The sequence below is a fragment of the Vulpes vulpes genome, chromosome 3 (assembly GCF_048418805.1).
Source record: "Vulpes vulpes isolate BD-2025 chromosome 3, VulVul3, whole genome shotgun sequence".
Taxonomy (NCBI): Eukaryota; Metazoa; Chordata; class Mammalia; order Carnivora; family Canidae; genus Vulpes; species Vulpes vulpes.
In genome coordinates, this window is record NC_132782.1 from 137651351 (window position 1) to 137674758 (window position 23408).

Sequence of the window (23408 nt, forward strand, 5' to 3'; positions counted from 1 at the left end):
GCATCCCTAGTCCTGCTATGTGATAAAATTTAGTTTTTAGAGGATTATAAATAGAAATATTCTTTTATTAGAGTAGGATTTCTTTTTTAAATTAGAGTAGGATATCTAAATAAACATATTAAAATAGGAAATATGTTAACATAAACATGTATTAATATGCCAAAATAAACCTATTAAAATAAGAACTCTTCCTTGTTTCCTCTGTTATCCACTGTTTATGGTCATAAAAGAACATATTACTGTTATTATATTGCAGTGGGAAAGATTTAAAAGGAACCTCTATTACCCTTCCTCCAAACCTTTAGAATAGAAAAGCAGATGGAGAGGGAGATGCTCTTTTCCACTGTAAGCCATTTGGAAATCCTTTTTTTTTTTTTTAGGTTTTATGTTTAAGTAAGTTCTACATCCAACATGGGGCTCAAACTTAGCACACTGAGATCAAGAGTTGCATGCTCCACCAAATGAGCTATCTGGGCAGCCTTGGAAGTCCTTGATACCCTTTTTAAAGGTGATAATGGAGATTTACCTAAACTTGTAACTAAATCTCCCCAATGAGATGAAACAAGTGAAAAATTTCTATCCATATGAGAGATTGATTAGTTGATGATTTATAAAGTAGAAATCAAAACGTATCACCTTATAATATCTTTTTTTTTTTTTAAGGTCCTGGGATCCTAGCTGTTACAAATAAGAATGAATTGGGAGTTACAGAACCACCTTCTCCAAGCCCTAGCCCTGTGAAAAAAAGTAGTTCAATTAACTGGTCTTTCCCAGATAAAATAAAATCTCCACGAACTGTGAGGAAACTTTCCATGAAAATGAAAAGATTGCCAGAACTTAGCCGAAAGCTGAGCGTTAAAGGAACTTTGAATCATATGAACAGTCCAGATAATACTCCTTCCTTGTCTAAATGTAACTGTCAAGAAACTCATCATACTGATATCCTACCTGCTGGGAATACAACCACAGCTGCTAAGAGGAATGTTATAAGTCGGTACCATCTGGATACCAGCGTATCTTCTCAGCACAACTACCAGAAGAAAACATTTATCAGTTCTAAGTATTCGTGCAAAGGTGGTTACCTCAGTGATGGGGATTCGCCTGAACTTATAACTAAATCTAGCAAACATGGATCTGAAAACAAATTTGGAAAGGGAAAAGAAATAATTCCAAATAGTTGTACTAAGAGTGAAATAGACATTGATGCTTTTAGACATTATAGTTTTTCTGATCAACCTAAGTGTTCACAGTACATATCTGGGCTCATGAGTGTGCATTTCTATGGTGCTGAGGATTTAAAACCACCACGGATAGATTCAAAAGATGTCTTCTGTGCGATTCAGGTAGATTCCGTAAACAAAGCAAGAACAGCTTTGCTCACATGTCGGACAACATTTTTAGACATGGATCATACTTTCAACATAGAAATTGAAAATGCACAGCATTTGAAATTAGTAGTATTCAGCTGGGAACCGACTCCAAGAAAAAATCGAGTGTGTTGTCACGGAACTGTTGTTCTCCCTACCTTATTCAGGGTGACAAAGACACATCAGTTGGCTGTCAAACTTGAGCCTAGAGGTCTTATTTATGTGAAAGTGACTCTTCTGGAACAGTGGGAGAATTCTCTTCATGGACTGGTTGTAAATCGAGAACCAGTAATATTTGGTGTTGATATTCGAAAAGTTGTAGAGAAAGAAAATGTAGGACTGATGGTGCCACTCCTGATACAAAAATGTATTATGGAAATTGAAAAGAGAGGCTGTCAGGTATTATATCACTCTTTCTCTATTATCTCCTTATCTATTTACCTATGTTAATTAAATTTATAGTAAGTCTTAGGGGAAGGAATTCAAGGCAAGGTTAAAAAAATGCAAGTTAGACATTTTCTCATTCCTTGTGTTTATTTTTATTCCATTACTGTTTGGGGTATAATTCATACTTTCATAAATTGTATTGTTCCACAGTTTATGTTGTGATGCAGAGCTGCATGGGCCTTATACCTACATATCAGGATTGCTTTATAATGGCATTCCTAGGAAGAGCCAGAGCTGATAAGATAGGCAAAGACTAATTTCATTTAAGGAATGTTTCTGCATGGTTTGACATTCCTATGGTACAAAATTCCAACAGTGAATCTCAAAACCCTGCTTTACTCCTAAAACTAACTTCCTGCCCTTATTCCCTACTGTTCCTCATCCCACTTTTCAGGAAATGTTAGCTTATTTGTCTCTGAGTTTTGGGATCACATGTAGGATGAGGAGAGGTACTACCAATAAGCTGTCTCATTCTCTTTTCCTTTTAAATAAGAAGGTTAAATAAATAAGATAAAAGCAACCCATGAAAACAAACAAAAATACTGGTGTTATATGTAACCAGATATGTAATATTAACTAGTTAGTAGTCCTTATCATTCTTTATTTTCATTAATTCATGAGGACTATGACAGTGAGAAACAGCATATCACTGAGGATATTATTCTGAGGTACAAGTAATTGTTGAATTAAAAAATTAAGCATAAAATTAGATGTTTTGAGGTATTTATGCTTTAGTCCTATGACCATTTATGACAATTATTATTAAAAACATCAAGGGTAAATATCACCAACACTGAACTCTGATTTTTTTATATGTAGAGAAGATTTTAAAATAACTCCCCTTGAACCTGATGTGGAAACTACAGAAATAGCATAAGTAAGTTAGTGGGGGTTTGTATTAAGATGTAGGAAATGGGTACTGGTTTCTCCCTCATTATTAATTAGCTATGTGATGTTGGGCAAATCACTTCATCTCTGTGGGTCTTACCTGCTTATATCTCCAAAAATAGATAAAGTAGCTTCCCGAAGGTGAGAGGTAGGACATCTGAACTTTTAAAAACTCATCTCAGATATATTATTCAGATTGAGTTTATGTTATTTATATGAGATTGAGGCCTTTAGTTTCCAGTCAAACTATGGTCCAGTTACTTTTTCTTAAGGCTCTCTGTTTTTCTCCCCCCCCTTTTTTTTTAGGCAGTACATTGAGAGGTCAGAGATTACACAGAATTTAAAGCTAATTGTTAAACAGAAACTTTTACAATTGAATATTAAAATAAGTACCTCAAATAGCACTGTACATTTATGGTCTCTTTTCCAAACTATTTTATAAAGAATGGATATGTAAGACTTGTACCTTGTTTTAAAAACTCAGAGAACATTTTTAGCAGTGCTTTTTATTTCCCTACTTAACGTTTAGAAATATTTATTTTATTTTTTAAAAGATTTTATTTATTTATCCATGAGAGAAACAGAGAGGCAGAGGGAAAAGCAGGCTCCCTGCGGGGAGCCTGATGTGACACTAGATCCCAGGACCCCAAGGTCACGCCCTTAGCCAAAGGCAGATGCTCAACCGCTGAGCCAACCAGGCATCCCTACAAGTGTTTGATTTCAGAAGTCAGCCTCTGAAGTTAGGGATAATATTCTAAAGTGTCCTTTCCTTGAAATACCTATATTAGGTCTCTGTATTCCTTTATTCACCTTTTGGGATAACATGTTCCATTAATTTATTACTTACTACTGAAGTATTAGCTTTCTTTATTCTAGGTTCATCTCCATTTCAAGTTCAAGGGGATACATCTCTATTATGGAATTTTGTGACAATCCAGTATGCCTACACCAGAAGGGCTCTACTCAAGTTATTTTCTTTTAATGTGATAGCATTTTCTTTGATCCTGCTTAATATTTTAGTTTTGTTTTCTGGATCATCTATGGTGCTACCATGTCTTGTGAGATGTGACCAGCGTAGGAAGTGCTATTCTCAATGTGAATGAACTATCAATGTGGATAAGAGTAGGAAATTCCCTTCTCAGTACATTCACTCCTTAGTTTCCCATATTATGTTGATCCTTTTGAATGTAAGCAGCACCTTGTATTACCTTCTCTTAGAAATAGTTGCAGGTTCCTGGGGCACCTGGGTGGCCCAATTAAACGTCTGACTCTTGAATTCAGCTCAGGTCATGCTATCAAGGGTCATAAGGTCGACATGTTCCACTTTGGGCTCCACACTCAGTGAGAAGTCTGCTTCTCTCCTTCTCCTTCTCCCTCTGCCCCTTGCCTTACCCATGTGCACGCACTTTCTTTCTCTCAAATAAATAAATAAATAAATAAATCTTTAAAAAGTTGTAGGTTGCTTAAATATTCCAATTAATACTTAATAGCTTATGTCATATTTTGGATAACATTTCTCTGTATCTATTAGTGACACTTTCCTATATCGAGACACACTTTCTGTATTCTATCAGTTATTTATTGACTTAGGGAGGTTTGTGTCATAAGTACACCTGGAAATTTCATTTGTGTACTCCTTCTCTTAGATTGTTTATAAGATTTTAAAGTGATTTCTAGTTCAAATCATTGGGGATCTTCATTGTTTTTACTTTATTTCTGTCTTGAAATAATTTCTTTATGACTTCCTTCAAAAAAAAAAACTTCCTTCAATTCAGGTGATTCAACTTACTAGTGTTTGATGTGGAAGTATAGTTGACAATCACTTATTTATTTATTTTTTTGGTCTTCTTGAAGGTTTAAAAAACAAACTCTGGTTGCTTAATCAGACATGTTTTCTCTTTATAGATACCATGTTGATTTCCTCTCAGTGAATTTCTAGTGAACTTCCTAAGACTTAATATTTTATATCCTGTTTGAGCTAACAATGTTTAAAGTATAAATTTTTTTAGTGTAGTTTGAGGGGAGGATGGGTGATATCTGTGCCTCTTATATATATTTTGAGCTAAAGGTTTTATTTTACCTTTAATATATTATCTTAATTGAATTTCCTTCATCACTTTATAGTCAGTTAACTTCGTAAGTTAAAAAAAAATTCCAGGATTGCTTTTATTTCTTCCCTAGAATCTTTTTTTTTTTTTTTTCTAAAAGGATAACTTCAAATAGTATACTGGAATCATATTTCAACTATATGCTTTTTTTATGGATAAACAAGCTGAGATTAATAGAGATTAAATAGCTCACCCAAAGTCACTAAGCAAGGAGTGAGAGAGTGGGGCTTTATGGAATCCACAAAACCCTTGTTTGACCACTGTGCCACACTTCTTCAGTTTAGAGCAAAAGATGTGAAATGGTACAATTTTAGGGCATGGAGATATTGGCTGAGCATATAAAACTAAAGTGAAGGGCTTGTATCTTAAGATAGCTAGCACTACCGAACTCATAGCATATTCTTTGTTGTTTCTTTTTAAATATTTTATTTATTTATTATGAGAGACACAGAGAGAGAGAGAGAGGCAGAGACAGGCAGAGGGAGAAGCAGGCTCCATGCAGGGAGCCCGATGTGGACTGGATCCCGGGACCCAGGATCACGCCCTGAACCAGAAGGCAGATGCTTAACCACTGAGCCACCCAGGCGTCCCATATTCTTTGTTTTTTTTTTTTTTTCCCCATATTCTTTGAATTTAAATGTAAGAATAGAATGTTTTTATTCAACTGATAAATATAGTCTACCAATTTCAAAAGCTGTTTGAGATATTTTTAATGAAATGTTATCAGAATATATTTGATTACCAATTTCATGTGACTTACACATTTTGTGCTATTATATTTTCTCTTTATCAAATTTATCATAATGTGGCTATAATTTTATTTCTAGGTGGTAGGCCTGTACCGATTATGTGGTTCGGCAGCAGTCAAGAAAGAACTTCGAGAGGCTTTTGAGAGAGATAGCAAAGCTGTTGGTCTGTGTGAAAACCAGTACCCAGATATAAATGTAATAACAGGTAATAAATACTTTTTATTCTACGTATACATTCTGGAAAGACAATATATGTAGGAAAAGGAATTGAAATACTGTTTTGTAGCCTAAATTTTTTAAAGATTTTATTTACTTGAGAGAGCATGTGTGAGAGAGAGAGTGAAAGCAGGGTGAGGGGCAGAAGGAAAGGGAGAAGCCAGCTCCCCGTTGAGCTTGAGCAGGGAGCCTGATATGGGTGGGACTCTATCCCAGGACCCTGGGGTCATGACATGAGCCAAAGGTAGACGCTTAACCAACTGAGCCACCCAGGCACCCTTGTAGCCTGAATTTAATTGGGTTTTATTCTGAAGTCTTATTTTCCTTCCTCACAAACATTACTGTGGGGATGGTATTTTCTGTGGGGAGGTACCAAGTTATTGTCCCTATCCTCAAACAGCCAACAAATATTGGAGGTGGGGGGAAGGGGAGGAGTAGTGATGGGAGTAAAACTTACATTAAATTAGCCGTACTAGGTAGCAAAAGAAAAAGGCTACATTTTCTTCATATGGGGATAAATAAAACACCATTAGAGTTCAGTTTGATTGAAACGTAGGTCATGTAAAGGTCATTCAGTATCTGGGTAGAGAATTCAGATTTATTTAGTAGGCAGAGGGAACCCATCAAAGATTTTTTTTTAAAAAGATTTTATTTATTTATTCATGAGAGACACACACACACAGAGGCAGAGAGACAGGCAGAGGGAGAAGCAGGCTCCCTGTAGGGAGCCCAATGCAGGACTCAGTCCCAGGGCTCCAGGATTATGCCCTGAGCCGAAGGCAGACGCTTGCTTAACAGCTGAGCCACCAAGGCATGCCCCCATCAAAGATTTTTGAGCACGGGAGTGAAATCTTCAGAGATAATCTTCTAATCTGGCAACTCTATGTGATGGATTAGAATTAGAAGAAACCAGAAGACAGAAAACCAGTTAGGAGGCCTTGGCAGTGGTCCCAGCAAAGAGATAAGGAATGCTAAAGGAGTCTCAAAGCAGTAACAACAGGAAGGAATAGTATGAAGAAAGAGAGGGGCCAGATAAGCATGACTTGGACACCTGGTTGATTGGATACCATTTGCAGAAAAAGCTGAGAGGAGAGCTAATGCTTTTGGTGGAGAAATATAAAAAAAGATTATGAATTGGGTTTCTTTTCAAATTGAATTTGAGGTACTAGTAGGAGATCTATGTGAATATGTCAGGCAAAATAGAAAGTATAGCTAAGGAGAGGATTTAGTAAAATTTACCAAATGGTGAATATAATCCAATGTATAACATTGAACATATACTTCCAGTACTCCAGAGACATGGGGGAAGAAAATGGGAACGTGAGGGTCATTGACTTATAGTTGTAATTAATGCTTTGTGATTGTCCATAAAGTTTGAAAAGACAAGGACTTTGAGGATCTCCAAACTTCGGAGGCATGCAAAGAAAGAAGATGCAGCTAAAGAGATTGAGAGGAATGTTAGAAAGTTTGGTATTCAAAAGACAACGGAGTTTAAGGCAAGGTATGAGGCAGTCATTTGATGGAGAGATCATATAAGATGAGAACAGAAATAAGGCCTTTGAATTTGGCCATTATGGGATTATTCATAACCAATAGATATCTTCAGGGACTATTGGCTTATAATTCAATGTTTGTTTTTGTTGTTGTTTTTATTAGCAAAGTTTTGAAGCATTTACAAAAGTAGAGAGAATATTATGATAAACTCTCTTTTTCTATCACCTGGCTTCCATAATCAACACATGACCAAACCTGTTATCTTTAATACCCCTCATTTGATTCTCACCTAGACATGGATTATTTTGAAGTGTATTTTGGATATCATATCCATTCACCTATAGATGCTTTGGTATGTATCTGCAGCTCTTCTGTGTTATTTTGATAGTTCTCTCTACTGTTAACTACCATTTTTTTCATGCTGTAATATTGTTTGTTTATCTTTCTACTTTGATTTCTTATTTCGTGTGCAATTACTTGGTGAGGAGAGAATTTGAGGAAAGTTCAACTTTCCCATATTAAACAGATTTTTGTTGGTTGGAATTCTTTAAAACTTACTTTTAGGATTGGGGCTTTTTTTTTTTTAAATTCATGAGAGATACAGAGAGAGAAAGAGAGAGGCAGAGGGAGAAACAGGCTCCATGCAGGGAGCCCGACATGGGACTTGATCCCGGGTCTCGAGGATCACACCCGGGGCTGCAGGCGGCACTAAACCGCTGCGCTACCGGGGCTGCCCGGATTGGGGCTTTTTATAACAGTTGAGATTCTCAATCTCTGAACTCTGAATGACTGTATTTTCATAGTATTTAATATATACTCTTAGATAATTAAAACTTTGATACTATTTTAAAAGAGCAAAACCAAGGCACTTTTTCTTTCTTATAAATTTTAGCAAATCAGAAATAATGGATGCTTTTATTTTTTTTAAAGGAAGGAAGTTTATTTTTTCTACACACACAAAATGGATCATGTCTACAAAAAAAGTAGAATTTTCCCTTTAATAGTATGTAATCATAATCAAAGAACCCATTTTATGAATTCATTAAAGGGAGATTTTATAAATAGCAATTCCCAGGAAATTACACTCTATAACCAAATGAAATGAGATTTCGTCTTGGTAAAGCATTATCTTAGAAATAAATCGTGTCAAATATATACAAATTAAAAAGATGAATCATGTGGTTTAGTTTGATTATTTGCTATAAAACAGATCCTTAAAAGTTTGTAGCATGTGCAGGTGATATGACTAATAGGCCAATGAATATTAGATTTATAGCATTCTTTTCTAAAATTGAGAGTTTTCATAATTTATGAATTGGGTATTTTTTGGCTCTATTCTTTGTACTCTTCCATTTCTGGAAAGCTTTGTACTCTTCCGTTTCTGGAAAGCTCTTCCGTTTTTGGTTTTGGGTTAAAAGATTTATTTATTTTAGAGAGAGAGTGTGGAAGGGAGGGGCAGCAGGAGAGTGGGGAAAGAATCCAAAGCAGACTCCACACCTGGTGTGGAGCCCAACACAGGGTTTGATCCCAGGATCCTAAGATCACTATGCGAGCCAAAACCAAGAGTTGGACGCTTAACTGACTATGCCACCCAGGGGCCCCAGGAAAGTTGTTTTTAAAAAGAACCTAGAGATATTTTCTTTCTTGATAAAGAGCCAATGAAGTGATTCAAAATTATCTGAGAAATATCACTGGAATTACAATAAGTTATACACAAGGTCTCATTGTGTCTCAAAAGAAAGGATATTGTTGATTTGGGGAATTGGCCAGTAATGATGTTGCCTCATGTGTTTATTCCCTATGAGCTCACATTTCTAAGTAAACTTAGAAATATAATTTACAGTTCAGTAGTTTTTTAAAAATGAGCTATTAATAAAGTGAGTGATAGAGTTTACCCACAGTTTAATGTGTTCTTTGTAGTTGCTCCAGACAAACCAGATTTTTCAATGAAGTGCAAAATTTAAGGTATGAAATCTATTCATGATTGTTTATGGGGCTCATTTATCAAAGGAACAAGAATTTAGAAAAGTAAAAATATCATTTAGTGATTAGAAAATTTTTCTCCTGCAGAGAAAAACACAATTTGAATGTGTTTGCCCTATGTATAATTGACTTCATATTGCAGTATTACACCACCGAGATCTAAGTTCAAAATGTTTATTTGACCATGACTTTTCTGATTTTAATTCTTTTTAAATTATTCATTCTTTTATTTTCCCTGAAAAGAAAACTTGATCAGAAATAAACACCAAATTATCTTTAAAATATTAATAATTTTCTTCATTTATGCATATTAAATATACATTTTCCCTACCATATGTATTATATGTTCTCTAGTCTCTGGCACATTAACTTTCAAATTATTTGGTCTTGTCTTTCTTTGTTTGTTTCTTTCATTCTTTTCTTGATTTTATTTATTTCTTCATGAAAGACACACACACAGAGGCAGAGACATAGGCAGAGGGAGAATCAGGCTCCAAGAGGGGAGCTTGATGTGGAACTCTATCCCAGGACCCCAGGATCACAACCTGAGCCAAAGGCAGATGCTCAGCCACTGAGCCACCCATGGGTCCCTATTTCTGGTTTTTTTTTTTTTTTTTAACCTGGATTGAACATAGACCTGTAAACTATAAAAACACTAAAGAATGAAGAACACTGAGGAATGGTCATAGATTTAGCAATTGAAATAAACTGAGGCAGTGAGAGTCATTTGATCTGAATAACATCTATAGAGTGTGACCAAAATAAGCAGGAAGTTCAGAAAGAGTAAGTGAGGTAGAGTGGGGTAGATGAATGGATTTAAAAAAATAATTTATAACATTAACTTGCAGAAATGTCAGTGATTCTATGTTCAAATATATCTACTCTAATGTATCTTTATTATCCATAGAAGTTTCACCTGGGAAAGAATGACTCTCACAGCCCTGTACTATTTTCAGTATTCGGGTTCTGCTGAGTTAAATTTTGCGATCATGTAAAAAAAAAAAAAATTGCGATCGTGGGTACTGATAGAGGACGGAGGCACTTTCTCGGGGGACAGTGTCTCACTTGAAGAATGAGGTTATTTAGTATATTAATCTTCATAGTTCTGCAGTTGCTAGTAGAAAAATGGTATCCATCTATCTAACCATCATATACTGAATGCTTACTATATGTCAGACACTTTGCTAAGGCATTTGGAATACAACAATGTGTAAGAGATAATGTCCACCCTCAAGAATACTAGTCTAAGGGGAAAGATAACTGATTATAATATATGAGCAGGAACACTTAACTTATTGTGGGAAAATTAGGGAAAACTTGCTGGGAAAGGTGACTCAGCTAACTTTAAGAAGCTGAACTGATTTAGCCACAGGGGTTGGAGGAGAGCAATTTATTAGCAGAAACTTGGAGATGGAAAACTACATGACTTGTAGTACTTGTTAAAGAGGAAAGCACCAGGCAGGGGAGTAGTGGGAGATGGCTGGAATGCTCTCTCACATTGGAACCCAGACCTGGCAATGAGTGTCATTTGGAAACAGCAGGGTTAGAACATGATCATTTTCATTTCTCTCTCTCTCTCTCTCTCTTTTTGAGATTTTATTTATTTATTCATGAGAGACACACAGAGGCAGAGACATAGGAAGAGGGAGGAGAAGCAGGCTCCATGCAGAGAGCCCGATGCAGGACTTGATCCCGGGACTCTGGGATCACGTCCTGAGCCAAAGGCAGACGCTTAACCACTGAGCCACCCAGGCATCCCTCTCTCTTTCTTTCTGTCTTTTCCCTCCTTCCCTTCTTCCCTTCCTTCCAGGTTAGTTGGATGAGTTTCCATGTACTCGGGTTTGTTTTTGTTTTTTTTTTTTTTAAGATTTTATTTATTCATGAGTGCCACAGAGAGAGAGAGGCAGAGACATAGGCAGAGGAAGAAGCAGGCTCCAATGTAGGACTCGATCCCAGGACCCCAGGATCACCCCCTGAGACAAAGGCAGACACTCAATTGCTGAACCACCCAGGTATCTTCCATGTACTAGGTTTTATAATAGCACTTCTATACATTAAAGACATATCGGTAGCTAGGAGGGCTAAAAAAAATATAAGGAGATGGTGATCTATAAATTCTTTGAGGTGAATATGTGTAATTCTATAGTGACTTTTAAAAAATTATTCTTGTGTATTTAATAAAAAGACTTTAAAAAATTGTTCATTTGTGTTGTAGTCCTAAAGGGTAAATACTGAGAGATTATTTGTTTTGTTTTGTTCTCCAAATCAGAACCAGAGTTTTAAACTTAATACTGTATATTCCTGAGGTACTGGTATGATGGTGGCTATAGAAATCAAAGTAAGAAACCCAAAGAAGGGGAGTCTACGCATAGGAATAACTAGAATCCACTTAATCACTTATCCTTCCCTATCTGAAATTAATTGGTTTATTTACTAAATACTTATTGAACATTTACTATATGCCAGGAATTCTTTTAGACACCAGGGACAAATAAACAAGATGAACAGTATCTCAGTCCTTATATGTGTATTCTAGTGGGGGAAGAGAATCAGTAATCAAGCTAATGAATAGTAAGATATAGTAACTTATGAGTGATAAGTAGGACAATGGGAATGATACTGATTGGAGGTAGTAGTCAGCTTGGTGAATTCCATGGGTAGGGATTCAGAAAAGAAAGTTCATCTGAGAAGTGCCTTTTGAGCTAAGATCTGTATGAAACAGAGTTAACCATTGGAAGATCTGGGGCCAGAGTTCTAGGTAGAGAGAACAGTGATTTTGCAAATTGAGAATTAATAAAATACAGGTACTACGAACCAGTCTTTGAAAGGTAGAAGTAGTTTTAGTTATTAGAGTGCTCTGTGTGTGTGTGTATGTGTATATGTGTGATGATACCTATTATTCTATCATGGAAATGAGTAGAATTTTCCTGTGGAGTTAGTCCTTGTGCCTGAATGAAAGTGAAAGGCATATGGTTTCATAGTATCTATTACAGAGCAATTTAAGAGATATAGCCAGATCCAGTTCTTTATTTACATATATTTGCCTGCATTTTCTTCAGGTACATGATAAAAGATTTACTGTGTTGGGCTAAATAAATTTCTTCATGTAAGTTGTTCCAGTGTCTCCCTTTACTAGTTCCTGTGGCAGGAGAGATTGTCACCACAAACTTAGTATCTTAAAGTTTTTATGTCCCCAGAATATTTGAAAGATGTTAAGAAGTCTGTCACTAAGTTTTTGGGATAAGGTCATATAGCTAATTTCTAGATTGATGGGTAGTTACATAGTATATGTCACAACCTAGCATAAATAACTCTTCTCTGTATCATTTTATGAAATCTTTTATTTTTCCAATTAAATTATTTTTCCAATTAACTCTTTGTCTACATATAAAAAAAGGAGCTATAACTTTTACTTCATTGAACATAATGTACATTGAGCATTCTTTAAGTGCTTAGTATTTGTTAGTAATAATTCTCCCTTATTTGCCCTCAAATTATAGTGAAGTAAGTAATCTTGAACTTGGATTAATTTAAAATTCCATTTATATTAATGGTTGTTTAGTATGTTAATTATGTAAAGGATAATGGTATTTGAAATATGTATTTAACTAAGCTATAAAGTTATCTTTTCTGGAGATCTTTTAGGTTTTAATTTAATTGCTTTATAGGGTGAGTCTCAAACTACTAGGGCATTAAATTTTGTTAGGACTAACAAGTCTTGCTTTGTCAAGGACACATATGGAATTTTTTTTTTTAAATCATGCCCTAGAGGGTTAGTAGTGTATTTGGCAACTACAGGAAATTGCATTTTCATTAACTGTAACTCAATTGTGCTCTTTACACCAAATATTGCTATTCATTGTAGATAGACTGCAAAACTAATGATGGTAGTAAAAAAAAAAAAAAAAATCACATATAAGTTAAGGAATGGGAATAAACAAGTACCATGTCTGCTGTGTACAAAATACTTTTTCATCAGTGTATATCTAACATGTATTGATCTATCAATCTTTATATATCATATTTCTTCATATATGTTAAGGAAGAAATTTGGTCATTATTATCTTGGTTTACAAATGCTATTTCCAGATTGTTATCTTTTTTTTTTTCACTGTTGAGTAGTTCATCTGAGGAATAAAGCTCTCTTGAGGCTTATGACACCACCATCTCTATCTTCCATATTTAACATCATCTGCAGAACTCTTGGGCATTACCATTTATTCACTGAACACTTTGAGATCTCACCAGTGATTATATTTCTAACTGAAGTCCTGCCTTTGTCCTAAGTGATTTTTTTTTTTAAAGATTTTATTTATTTATTTATTCATGAGAGACACAGAGAGAGAAGCACGGACACAGGCTGAGAGAGAAGCAGGCTCCATGCAGGGAGCCTGACGTGGGACTCGATCCGGGGTCTCCAGGATCAGGCCCTGGGCCGAAGGTGGCGCTAAACCACTGAGCCACCCAGGCTGCCCCGTCCTAAGTAATTTTAATATGCAAATGACCCATCCAGAATCTGTTTGTTAAAAGACTGTTCTTTTTCCATTGAATTGTATAGAAATACAGTTGATTTTTACATATTGATATTGTGCTTTGCTAAACTCATTTATTAGTTCTATTAGTTTTTTAGTAGATTCCTTAGGATTTTCTATATATGAGATTAGGTTGTCTACAAATAGAGATAATTTTACTTCTCTCTTTCCAAGATGGATTCTTCTTATTTCTTTTTCTTGTCTAGTTGCCCTGGCTAGAACTTGCAATATATTTTGAACAGCAGTAGCAAGAGTGAACATCCTTATCTTGTTCTTAATGTTAGGAGGAAAGCATTCAGTTTTTGCCATTTTTTAGGATGTCAACTGAATTTTTCATAGATCCCCTTTAGCAAGTTGAGGAAATTCCCTCCTCTTCCAAGGTTATTGGATGCTTTTATCATGAAAGTGTGTTGGATTTCATTCAGTGACTTTTATGAGTCTATTGAAATGATCATGTGGTTTATGTCCTTTATTTTATTGATATAATATATTACAATAATTGGTTTTCAGATGTTAAGCCAACCCTTGCATTCCTGAGATTAATCTCCCTTAGTCATGATATATATTCCTCCTTTTTCTCCTCCTCCTCCTCCTTCTTCTTCCTCTCTTCCTCTTCTTCCTTCTTTTAAAAAATATATTGCTGGACTTAGTGTGCTAGCATTTTGTTGAGAAATCTTGTGTCTGTATTCCTAAATGATACTGGTCTGTAGTTTTCTTGTGATGTCTTTGTCTGGTTTTGGTATCAGGATAATGTTGGCCTTTCTACTCTGATCTTTATTTATTATTTTTTAAAAGATTTTATTCATGAGAGAGGCAGAGACACAGGCAAAGGGAGAAACAGACTCCCCACAGGATCATGCCCTGAGCCCAAGGCAGAAGCTTAACAACCACTGAGCCACCCAGGCGTCCTTACTCTGATCTTTATATTTTCCTTTCTTCTATTCACTTTGAGTATAATTTGGTCCTTTCCCCTCCCCCTACTTTCTTAAGATAGAAACTGAAGCCATTGATTTGGGACCTTCTCAGTAGAAATCAGTCTTCTAACATAGACCCTTAATGCTACAGATTTCCCTCTAAATTCTGTTTTAACCTCATCCCACAAATTTTGATGTGTTGCGTTTTCATTTTCAGTTAGTTCAAGCACTCTCTGATTTCCCTTTTTCTTTTCTTTGATTCATGGGTTATTTAGAAGTATGTTAGTTTGTGTCAAAATATTTAGGGAGTTTTCCAGATTTTTAAAATTATTAATTTCTCATTCCATTATAATCATAGCACATACTTAATGTGATTTGAATCTTTTTGTTCTTAAACTTATTTTAAGGTCAAAGATATACACTTCTGTGGTAAATGTTTTCTTTTGAACCCTTGAGAAGAATATGCATTCTGGTGTTTTGGAATGTAATATGCTATAATTACCAATGTAGTCAAGTTGATTAATAATGTTCCAATCCTCCGTGTCTTTATGTGTTTTTTTTTCTTCTTGTTAAGAGAGGCATGTTGAAATCTTCAACTATGATTGTGGTTTTGACTCATCCATCTTCTACCTCCTCCTTTCCTTTAAAGACTTCAATTACACATATATTAGGTCACTCGTGTTTGTTTTACAGCTCACCGATATTCTACTCATTTTTTTCCCAGTCTTTTAAAAAAAATCTCTTTAATTTTAGATTATTTCTATTGCTAGGTCTTCAAGTCATTAATCTTCTCTGCTAAAATTAATTCCATCCATTGTATTTTAAATCACTGATATTTTAGTTTTCACTATTAGAAATTTGATCTTTTTTTTATACCTTCTGTGTCTCTACTTAACATGTGCAGTCTTTCTTCTAGCTTCTTGAATGCATGAGATACCATTTAATAACTGTTTCGATGTCCATGTCTACTAATTCTATCATCTGTGTCATTTCTGAGTTGCTTCACAATTGATTTTCTCCTTGTTATAGTTCATATTTGCCTACTTCTTTATATACATGGTAACTTTTTGTTGGATGCCAGATTGTGAATTTTATCTTCTTGGTTGCTAGATATATATATTTTTTATCCTTTTAGATGCTTCTGGGCTTTGCTCTGGTATACTAGGTAAGTTACTTGGGAACAGTTTGATTCTTTTTTTATTGTGCTTATAAATAGAATGAGAGCAGGTTTTAATAAGGCTTCTCTTTTTCTATTTCTTTGATTCACTACTAAAACAAAACCCTTCTGTGTACTCATATTAGTTTCCTGTGGCTGCTGTAACCAAGTGCCATAAGGTAGCTGGTTAAAATATTAGGAATTTATTGCCTCATGGTTCTGGAGGCTGGAAGTCCAAAATTAAGATGTCAGTAGGGCCTTGCTCCCTCTGAAGGCTGTAGAGAAAGTCTTCCTTGCTTCATCATAGCTTTTGGTGATTTGCTGGCAATCTTTGGCGTTCCTTGTTTTATAGATGCATCACTCTAATCCTCTGTCTTCACAAGGTGTTTTCTTCATGCTTCTTCATGTCCTCTTCCCTCTACGTATGTCTGTCTCTGTGTCCAAATTCCGTTTTATAAGAACACCAGTCATATTGTATTAGGACCTGCCCTAATGACCCCATTTTAATGTGATTATCTCTATAAAGATCCAAACAAGATCACATTTTGAGGTACTGGGGACTAAGACTTAAATATAGGGTTTTTTTGTGTGTGGGAGACATAATCAACCCATAACAGTACTGTACCCAAATCCCATGAGGTATGAAGTTTTTCACTTTGGTTACTCAGAACAGCAGCTATTGCCTGCCAGTGTAAGCTTCTGAAGTTGTCTCTAATCTTTGTGGGCGGTTACTTTCCTCACCTGCACGTGCTGATCAGTACTCAGAGACTCGGGGAATCTTGGAAATCTCTAGCATTTTTTCTGGGCAGCTGTCTACTCTCTAATACTTTGTTCTTCAAGCTCTAGCTGCTTTGATCTCCTTAGACTTCTAGTTTCCTCTCCTCAAATTAGCTAGACCTACTAGTTATTGTGTTTGTACCTTCTCACTGTGACCTGGAAAGGCTTTCCAGGCAGTAAGCTGAGGCAATTATGGGCATATCTCATTAGTTTCCCGTCCCTTAGGGATCATATCCTTCTTCGCCTGATGTCCAATGTGTTGAACGTAGTTTTTTTTTTTCCCATAAATTTTATCTGGTGTTCCCAGTTGTCTCAGGCAGGAAGTTAAATCTGGTCCACGATGCTGCATGTTGGCTGGAACAACTGGTCTGTTTTTCTAGCCTGTATCTGACTTACTGATTGCTACTAGAAAAAGTCATACGAAGGTATATGTTGGTACCAGTATAAATCCATGGACTTCAAAATTAACTAGGCTTTTGGTGATGTCTGCTAATAAATATGTGTTCTTATCTCTCCAGCCCCCCTTTTCTCACTCTTCAGAGTGTCTGTTTAATATCTTCTCACTTCTCATATCTTATTTCACTCACGTCACTCTTAGCAGATGACCCTGTCTCCCAACTTCATGGAACAAATAGAAGCCATCAGATAGGAACCTCTTCTACTTGTAACCCAGCCTGCCAGCATGCCTTCTTTGGCATACATCCTTTCCACTTTTCCACTGCCTTTTCTGTTACAGTATAGAAATCATCTTCCTCACATTTTGGACTAATTTTAATTCCTTCATGTGTTCTTATGAGTCTCTTCGTTCTTCTTCTTCGGGGATTTTGCTCACCTGATTATATTCTTCCTTCTTGGATCTTGAAAACCATTTTAATGTCTTTATATTAGCATTTAAATGTTCAGTTCTTTTTCATATTAAAAAAAAAAATCCCTACTTTGATCCTGCTTCCCCCCTTCCCACTCATCTATGGTGATCACCTTCTCTCAAAGCCAGATTTCTGGAGTAGATTGCATATCTTTCTTTCTTTTTCTCTATTTTTTTTTTTAACATCCATTTACTACCCAACCTGACTTCTATGTTCTTTATTCCCTTGAAGCTGGGCCTACCAAGGCTGCTGACTTATTTCTCTGGTGGACACTTTTTGGTCCTTATTTTAAATAATCTCATGTTTCTTCTACCTAGTTACAAAAACTCCTGCCTTAGAATCACAGCAGGAATTTGTTAAAATTACAGGGACGTGAGCCCTAACTCCTGGAGATTATGATTTAGTAGGGCTGGCATGGGGCTCTGGAATTTTTTTTTTTTTAAGTTCTTCAGGTTATTTCAGCGTGCAGCCAAGGTGGTGAAACACTGTTCCCCACAGTATTTAACATGGTTTTTATCTAACCTATTACTGGTTATCAGCTGATACCATAGACTCTTTGTTGAAACAGTTTTTTCTTGACTTCCTTGGCAGCATACTTGCCAGTCTCCCCTTACCCTATCTCTGCCTCTTCTTACCATCCATACTTCTTTAGTCTCCTTTGGAAAAATCCTCTTCCTAATGACCCCTTAAAAGCTGGTGTTCTTCAGGGCCTTCTCACATCTTCTGTGCCTCCCTGATTATCTCAGCCATTCCCAAGCTCCGTTGTCATCTTTAAGTTGATTATTCTCAGGGTCTCCAGCCATCTCTTTCCTGAGCCTAGAGTTTATATCCAGCAACCTTGAATGTCCCATAGATACTTTAGGCTGAATATTTTCAAAATGAAACTCCTTTCTGTCCTCTTTCCCCACTGTTTAAAGTATGGCACTGCCATCCACCTAGATGTTCAAGCTCCAAACCTAGGAAACATCCTTATTCCTCCTTTACCTCAAAATCACAAATGCATTTTTGATTTAGTGATCCTGTTTTGGGAGTTTATCCTATAGACATACCTGAATACATACAAGTAATGATGTGCAAGGCTACTCATTATAGCATGTTTTGGAATAATAAAAGATTAGAAACAACCCAAGTATTCCATCTGTAGTACCTGACCAGATGCAGTTCTGGAATATCCATACTTTGGAATATCTGTGATGTGCTATAAAACCCCACTTTTATTTTTTTTTAAGATTTTATTTATTTATTCAAGAGACAGAGAGAGAGAGAGAGAGAGGCAGAGACACAGGCAGAGGGAGAAGCAGGCTCCATGCAGGAAGCCCCATTCAGGACTCGATCCTAGGAGTCTCTGAGCCAAACGCAGATGCTCAACTGCTGAGCCATCCAGGCTTCCCTAAAACCCCACTTTAAAAAATCTTATGTAGCAAGAAGATGTGATTCCAGTTTATTCAAACAGATGTTTTGATCCAGCATTCTCTTTAGATATAACACCAAAATCTACAAAGCAATATAAGGAAGAATACTCTCTTTCTCGTCAGTAAATAAAACAAAACAAGATCTATTCTCTTAGCAGCTTCCAAATACACAATACAGTATTATTAATTACAGTCACCTTGCTGTACATGGACTATTGGTATTCTTTAACTATCAAAAGTCTAGAAACTCAAAATTCATATAATTGAAATAATTTATAATTAATATTAGTATGCCTTGTTTTCTCAAGTTCTGTTTCACATATATTTATAGAGGGCCAGAATCAACAGAGTATATGTACCATGAATTGCTTACTTTATGAGTAACAAATCTAATATGTATGATGATTGGAAATTATGTATGTGCATTTTTAGCATGCTTTCAAAACAAGAAGTCCATTACCAAGGAAGTTTATAAGATCACAAAATACTGGTGTTATAATAGGTTTTTGTTTTTATTTGTATTTATTTTGTATTTATTTTGTATTTATTTTGTATTTTTATTTGTATTTATTTTTGTATTTATTTTTGTATTTGTATTTATTTTTTTATTTTCAGCATATTAAAGGTTGGCTAGAACAATACTTAATTTAATTTTTTTTCACAGTTTTTTATTTTATTCTGAAGACCAATTGCTATCTCTGTTTTCTAAAGGTGTTCTTAAGGACTATCTAAGAGAACTTCCTTCTCCTCTGATAACAAAGCAGCTTTATGAGGCTGTATTAGATGCAATGGCAAAAAATCCTTTGAAAATGTCATCAAGCGGATGTGAGAATGACCCAGGTGACTCTAAGTACACTGTTGACCTGCTTGATTGTCTGCCTGATGTTGAGAAGGTAAGCATATGTGGTATACCTTTTTCCCTAAAAGTCTGCTAACGAATATATACTTAGCAGCAGAGTTACAAATAATTTTTCAGGTATTTCACATTTGTGGCACTATGAGTTTAAGTTCTGCCTTTATTAAAAGCTCCTTAAACAACATAACTCTAAAAACTGCTTCTTAGAGTAAATCTAGATAACAATTTTATTTTTTTCTCTATATAATTTTAATCAGGCAGTTACTTCCTATATGTTTTTGAAGAGTACGGTTACCTTATTGTTAAAGTAATATATGTTTATTATAGAAAAATTGGGAAGATATAGCAAGGAATGGAAAATTGCAATTATCAATATCCAAAGGCAACAATAATTAGCATATTAATTTATTTCCTTTTAGAATTAAAAAAATTTATGGTAACTGTTTTAGTGTACATGGCTTAGCCTCAAGACTTAAGCAACCCTCACCACCACCATTTCTATCCTTCTTGCCTGTTCACATTTGCCGCCTCCACACAATCTAAATCTTGAGATCAGTATCTTCAGACATGCCTGCAGAGTAGATAGAAGGGTAGCTGGGTCTGCAAAACCAGTCTTAGCCTAACTTTAGTTGTTGTTCCCTAGAACAAAAGGGAAAATAATGGGACACCTGGGTGGCTCAGCGGTTTAGCGCCTGCCTTCAGCCCAGGGCATGGTCCTGGAGACCCGGGATCAAGTCCCACATTGGGCTCCCTGCATGGAGCCTGCTTCTCCCTCTGCCTGTGTCTCTGCTTCTCTCTGTATCTGTCATGAGTAAATAAATAAAATCTTTAAAAAAAAAAAAAAAAAAAGGAAAATAAGAGGGAGATGGCTGGACTTGTCCAGATGAGGCTGACTCTATATTTCTTACCATGTGAGAGTAAAAGGGCAAGAGTGAGTGAATAGAATTTTTTTTTAAGATTGTATTTATTTGAGAGAAAGAGAGAGCGGGGAGAGAACACAGGTAGGGGGGAGGGACAGAGGGAGAGAGAGCAGACTCCCCACTGAGCAAGGAGCCTGATGGGGAGCTGGATCCCAGGAGTCTGGGATCATGACGTGAGCTGAAGGCAGACACTTAACCAACTGAGCCACCTAGGCTCCCAAGTGTAGGGCAATGTTAAGCCCCAAAACTTGATTCACCTGTATACTGTAGTCTTCTGAACATCCTGTGCTCACTCCAATTAGATTAACAATTAATAAATACTCCTTTGGGTGGGAAGAAGGGAATAGCTACAGAGAGGTGTGAGCAGTAGAAGGGTGGGGTGAAGGGATAGAAATATTCCTTCCTTGATATAAGGTAAAATTGTGTCATTTTACTTGTAAGTGAAGTAATGAGCATCCAGGAACTTAAACACTTGTCTAAGTTATATAGCTTTATGAGTGTTGTAGACTGTCACCTGAATTTTGGCCTTTCAGGCCCTAAAGCTCATACTGTTAGCATCCACTCATTACATTGAGTGGACTTCACATAATTTGTCACTATTCTCTTTTGCATAATATTTAGGTTTTGAGCCTATTTGTATATATTTATATGCGGAGATTTCTTTTCAACTAGAATTATGTATTTAGAATAGAATCTCAGAGTGGAATTGTTCATTTAAATGATGTAAACATTTAAAGGCTCTTAATACATTTACATATTACTTTTCAAGAGGGACACAGCAATTACATTTTTTGGCTCATCTTAGTAGACAAAAAATATTTTCTTACTTTAAGTTATATTCCTTCATTTGCTATTGAGATTAAACCTAAGATACTTAACCAGAGGTGATTACACGTGTATGTGTGTGTGTTGTTCATAGCACAATATGCTGAAACTAGACTTAAGATGTCAATGTATGTAGAGTCCCACTTGTGTTACGAAATGTATAGTGAGTGGAGAAGAGGAACGGCTATTTATTATTTACATTATTTTTATGATTCATATATTTGATTTGTTTTGATTTCAAAATATCAATTATAGTCTCCTCTGGTTTTCATTCTCCATTCCGTTCTTTCACAGCTGAATATTGAAAGAATGTTTATTTCGGTTGTACCTTACTTCTTCACCACTCTTGACTACTCAACACATTGTAATCTGGCTTCCTACCCTATCTCTCTGGACTTGTTTTTGCCAGGGTTACTAATGACCTTCTGATCACTGAATCCAGTTGTCACTTTTGGCTCTGGAAATATGTCATTTTGATTTTTTTAAAAATTTTTATGATTACAGTTTTATTTGTCATTCATTTCTTTAATGTAATTATGAAGAAGAAATTATATGCTCATTTTATTTGTTAAATGATTTATCTTAAGCAAATACTTCAGAACATCATTTCTTTCCATAATTGCTTAAACCTGAATAATTTTCCATTTCTTGAGCAAACTCCCCTTATCAGTTTCTTCAACTATTAAAAAGTATTCTTTTTCAACAAATTTTACTGTTACATCTAGCTATACTAGTCATGGTTTGTCTACTTAAAGTATTTATTAGTTAAGCGCATTGACCTTTTTCCTAATCTGAACCATAATAGAACTGGGCCCTGTTTGAAATTGTTAGCTTCCCTAGATTTAGGATGTAGTCCCCTACTTATGACTACAGGATTTATCTGTGCTTAAAGATAAACACCCTTACCTGAGTCCTCTTCCATCACAGCTTTTGCTATTGTCATTTTAAAGGAGGAAAGAGAAGAAAATGTTGATGTATATTTTCTTAGGGACTCCGGTTGAAACTTGGAATGAATACTGAGCCTTTTAGAGTATACATTTTAACGGATCAAATTATGTCATTGGAACCTAGGGTCCTGTGTAATATTTTTATAAGAAATTATGTTTCAAAGTTCCAAATATCCAATTTACAAGCAAATCTTTGAAACAACCTTTTTTTTACAGTTTTTTTTTTTTTAAGTTTTTATTTATTTATGATAGTCACAGAGAGAGAGAGAGAGGCAGAGACACAGGCAGAGGGAGAAGCAGGCTCCATGCACCGGGAGCCCGACGTGGGATTCGATCCCAGGTCTCCAGGATCGCGCCCTGGGCCAAAGGCAGGCGCCAAACCGCTGCGCCACCCAGGGATCCCTGAAACAACCTTTTGAAAAGTGACAGGATGCATATCTATATTTTCTGCTAGAATTATGTCCTTGAATTTGCCCCTGTGTATAACTCTATTAAGTGAAATGCAATTTAATTTAATTTAGGCAACCCTAAAGATGTTGCTGGATCATCTGAAATTGGTGGCTTCTTATCATGAAGTGAATAAGATGACTTGCCAGAATTTGGCTGTGTGCTTTGGACCAGTATTATTAAGTCAGAGGCAAGAGACTTCCACCCATAACAACAGAGTCTTTACTGATTCAGAAGAACTTGCAAGTGCTTTGGATTTTAAAAAACATATTGAAGTTCTTCATTACTTACTTCAACTCTGGCCAGGTAAATGATTCAATGGAAATATTTTTCTTTCAACGATAGGGTGTTTGAATTAGCTAATCATTAAATATGCCCATACGTGATTGAAGAAAATCTTTTCTAGATTTTGCTTTTTCAAATAGTTATGAATTGATACCTTTAAATTTCTCCATTTAATTTTTTTGCTTTTGCTGATAATATTGTAGACATATAGATCAATGT

General features: G+C 35.7%; 1 protein-coding gene across 2 annotated transcripts in view; it reads left to right on the forward strand.

Annotated features, from left to right (window-relative positions):
- The window catches only part of SYDE2 (synapse defective Rho GTPase homolog 2), a 48853-nt gene that overhangs the window by 17959 nt on the left and 7486 nt on the right, over positions 1–23408 (forward strand). For both annotated transcript variants that reach the window (XM_072754712.1, XM_026004718.2), the window contains exons 3-6: positions 664–1766; positions 5638–5764; positions 19621–19802; positions 22979–23210. In XM_072754712.1, coding sequence (XP_072610813.1) covers positions 664–1766; positions 5638–5764; positions 19621–19802; positions 22979–23210 — 1644 coding nt within the window. The remainder of the gene's footprint in view (positions 1–663; positions 1767–5637; positions 5765–19620; positions 19803–22978; positions 23211–23408) is intronic.